The sequence below is a fragment of the Myotis davidii genome, unplaced genomic scaffold (assembly GCF_000327345.1).
Source record: "Myotis davidii unplaced genomic scaffold, ASM32734v1 scaffold281, whole genome shotgun sequence".
Classification (NCBI taxonomy): Eukaryota; Metazoa; Chordata; class Mammalia; order Chiroptera; family Vespertilionidae; genus Myotis; species Myotis davidii.
In genome coordinates, this window is record NW_006293784.1 from 3,080,400 (window position 1) to 3,084,048 (window position 3,649).

At 35.7% G+C, this 3,649-nt stretch overlaps 1 protein-coding gene across 1 annotated transcript in view; it reads right to left on the reverse strand.

Annotated features, from left to right (window-relative positions):
• Positions 1 to 3,649, reverse strand: part of LOC102774786 (leucine-rich repeat-containing protein 9) — an 84,246-nt gene that overhangs the window by 43,906 nt on the left and 36,691 nt on the right. Inside the window, 2 exon segments of the mRNA XM_015566478.1 lie at positions 964 to 1,089; positions 2,352 to 2,543. Of these exon segments, the coding sequence (XP_015421964.1) occupies positions 964 to 1,089; positions 2,352 to 2,543 (318 nt within the window).

Below are 3,649 nucleotides of genomic sequence, written 5' to 3' on the forward strand. Positions count from 1 at the left end.
AAGGCAGGCGGGGAACGTTGGTTTCCTCCGTCACTGAAGCAAGCAAGCCTCATGTTCACTTTCAGCTGCCTGGCTGCTGGCTGCCATCTTGGCTGGCAGTTAATTTGCATATCTCCCTGATTAGCCAATGGGAAGGGTAGCGGTCGTACGCTAATTACCATGTTTCTGTTTTATTAGATAGGATTTTTTTTGATCTATTTGTCTAACTCTGCACAAATTTCACATTGTCTTAAAGCAGGGATGGGAATTTTTTTTCTGCTAAGGGCCATTTGGATATTTATAACATAATTCTTGGGCCATACAAACATTAGTCTGCTATATTTGGTAAAACATTTAATTAACTCACCCCTGATGTGTTGGCAGGGCCAGACCAATGATTTTACTGGCCTTATACAGCCCTCAGGCCAGATATTCACCACTCTGTCTTAAAGGATTTTAATAAGTTTTGATTTCTGGTAGGGTAAATCCCCAACTCTTTTTCAGGAGTTAATTGTATTTTTAATGAACCAAAAAGTGTCTTTCCTTCATTTTGATAGATCCAAAATTAACTAATATTTAAGTGCCTTACAAAAAGTAAATAGATAGAAAACTAGACTGGAGATATTTAGACTGTTGAAGCAACTTTGCCCAAAATATTAGCATTATTAACCTGGGAATCATAGACCTCTCCCCTCCTTCAAGTTAATAGATTTTGTTTTTTTTCAAACACAAACATATAATACCAATACTATGTAGCTAATTCACTAAATGATTTCTCATGGCCTCTCAGCTTATCTTATTTTATAGAAATTTAAATGGGATACATTTAAACAGAAAAAAATTCAAGGGATATGATTTTTATATATTAATTACTTTTTTATTAGCATGCTAAGACAATATAAAATCTTAATAACAAAATAAGAAAATGGGAAATGTATTTGTATATTCAAAATATCACAATAAGTGTAAATAGTAAAATCTAACCTGAGTAATCTTTGTGCCACTAATGAATTTCATAGCTGCTGTAGCTTCTGCCTCTGAAACTAGAACCCCATCTAAGTGAGTCAGGGTCTTCAGTCTGCCAAGAACACTCAACCTTAGTGTGGCTGGCTGGGGAAAAATAACAGAAAGTTAATTTTTACAAAGTACTACACCTGTTATGGCATGTAAGAGGGTGCTTCTTCATTCCTTCCCAATATAACTCAAAATTATGCATCTTTTATTTTATTATATATCTAAAAATAAAGGCTTAACTTATCTATAATAATAATAAAGGGGCTGAGGAAGAAACGGTTAGGGGCAATCAGGCAGGCAGGCGAGCAGTTAGGGGCAATCAGGCAGGCAGGCAGAATGGTTAGGGGCGATCAGGCAGGTAGGCTGAGGTGGTTAGGAGCGATCAGGCAGGCAGAGTGGTGAGGGGTGGTCAGGCAGGCAGGTGAGCAGTTAGGAGCCAACAGTCCTGAATTGCAAGAGGGTGCAGGCCAGGCTAAGGGACCTCCCCATCCCACACCCCCCTGCATGAATTTCGTGCACCAGGCCTCTAGTTCTTTACATAATAGTTGAAATGAAATTATATTTATGAGTTAATCTGCCCTGTTTGGAGGTGGATGGTTCTATTCTTATGAAGGGGGAAATCCCATATGCTGTTGAAAAGTGACTGTGGTGAAAGTGTTCAAAGAACAATGGCTGTGCCTCCTTTTAATCTAGATCAGCAGTCAGCTAGTAGTAAGGGAAATGACAAATTTGTTCCCCCCTCTGTAGTATGTTTCTTTTACTATATTATTCTTGGTTCCTTTGCTTCATTATAATAAAGTTCTAGCACACTGAGCTACATGAACTCTCCGAAGTTTAATAAATGGCAATGACATCTAACATTCTTAAAACCATAATACTACCAAACTATTAGATTACAGAAATGTCTGGCATGAAATTATAGCCACTTATAGGCTATAATGTTACTTCTTATAGTAACATTTGATTCATTTGATAACTATACTAAATTTAACTTATGAAATACTTAAAGAAATTCTAGCTCAACTGGTATGGCTCAATGGTTGAGCATTGACTTGTGAACTAGGAGGTCACGATTCAATTACTGGTCAGGGCATATTCCTGGGTTGCGGGCTCAATCCCCAGTGGGGAGCGTGCAGGAGGCAGCCAATCAATGATTCTTTCTCATTATTGGTGTCTCTCTCTCTCTCTTTCTCTCTCTCTCTTTCTCCTTGCCCTTCCTTTCTGAAATCAATTAAAAATATTTTTTAAAGAAGAAATTCTAATACAATGAAGATAATTTGCCTATTTTTGGCTATCATTGAATAGTAGTGAGAAAATGACTCTGAAATAATTGCTTTCTTATCGCATCTGTTGCATACCTTTTGCCATGGATTATGTCGAATATCAAGAATGAGAAGGCTTGTGGTGTGTTTGCATAATATATTTATTTCATCACCAGATTTTTTCAGTTGATTCCAGCTCAAGTCTAACTGCTTCAGTTTCATCATACCTCTGAATCCCTCAAGGGTTATCACATGGTTATGGCTTGCATCCAAATATTCAAGGTTGTACTGCAATAGATGCAAATAGAAGTGATGCTGACGGGATCATAGTTTGTATTTACATAGTTCCTTTCTCTACGATCCTCTAAGTATTCTACATGCTTTTTGGTAATCCTCACAGAAACCTAACCATTAGTTATACTGCAATCATGGTATCAATGTATACATTCACTATAGAGCTACAGGTATTTTATTTTAGTCATTCTCTCTTAATTCACACTTCGCCCTTGTTAACATAGAGTGGCATTGCTTGCTTTCAGAGAAAAGAAGGCAAAGAGGAACTGGGAAGATAATTTGTCCCCCAAAACAAGGAATTACACTTCTTAAGATTTAGGCTTTTGCTTTAAACTATTGAACATGGTTAAAAGATTGATCTTCAGAGGTACAAACCAAACCTAGTTTATGGTTTTTCTTATTCAAAAGTGCATGAATTTTAATAATATTGAAAAATTATTAAAGTAACATATTCTGTGTTAGAAATTTGGGAACTACAATAAACAGATACAAAGAAATATAGAAAACATATAATTCTATTGCTCACAAAGAATTGAAATTTTTTTAAATATATGAACATACATATTTTTGTATAAAACATTATATTGTATAGAATTTTGTATCCTTTAACATGCTCACATATCATTAAATGTTCTTCAAAATTATTTTTAATGATAGCATATTAATATGTGTATTATTAGGATAGTTTTATTTTTATTTTTTTATGTTTTTTAATTAATCTTTATTGTTAAGATTACTACAGAGGTCTATTTTCCCCTCCCCGATAGCTCCCCTCCACCCGGTTCCCACCTCACCACAGGCCCTCGCCACCCTATTGTCTGTGTCCATAGGTAATGCATACATGCATATAAGATCTTTGTCTAATTTCTTCCCACACCCCCCACACACTCCCTTTCCTCTGAGAATCATCAGTCTGTTCCATTTCCATGCTCCTCATTCTATTCTATTCACCAGTTTATTCTGTTCATCAGATTTTTTTATTCATTCGACTTTTAGATTCAATGATTGATAGATATGTTGCCACTTTGTTGTTTATATTTTTTATCGTTACCTTTTTCTTCTTCCTCATCTTAAAGAATACCCTTCAGCATTTCATATAA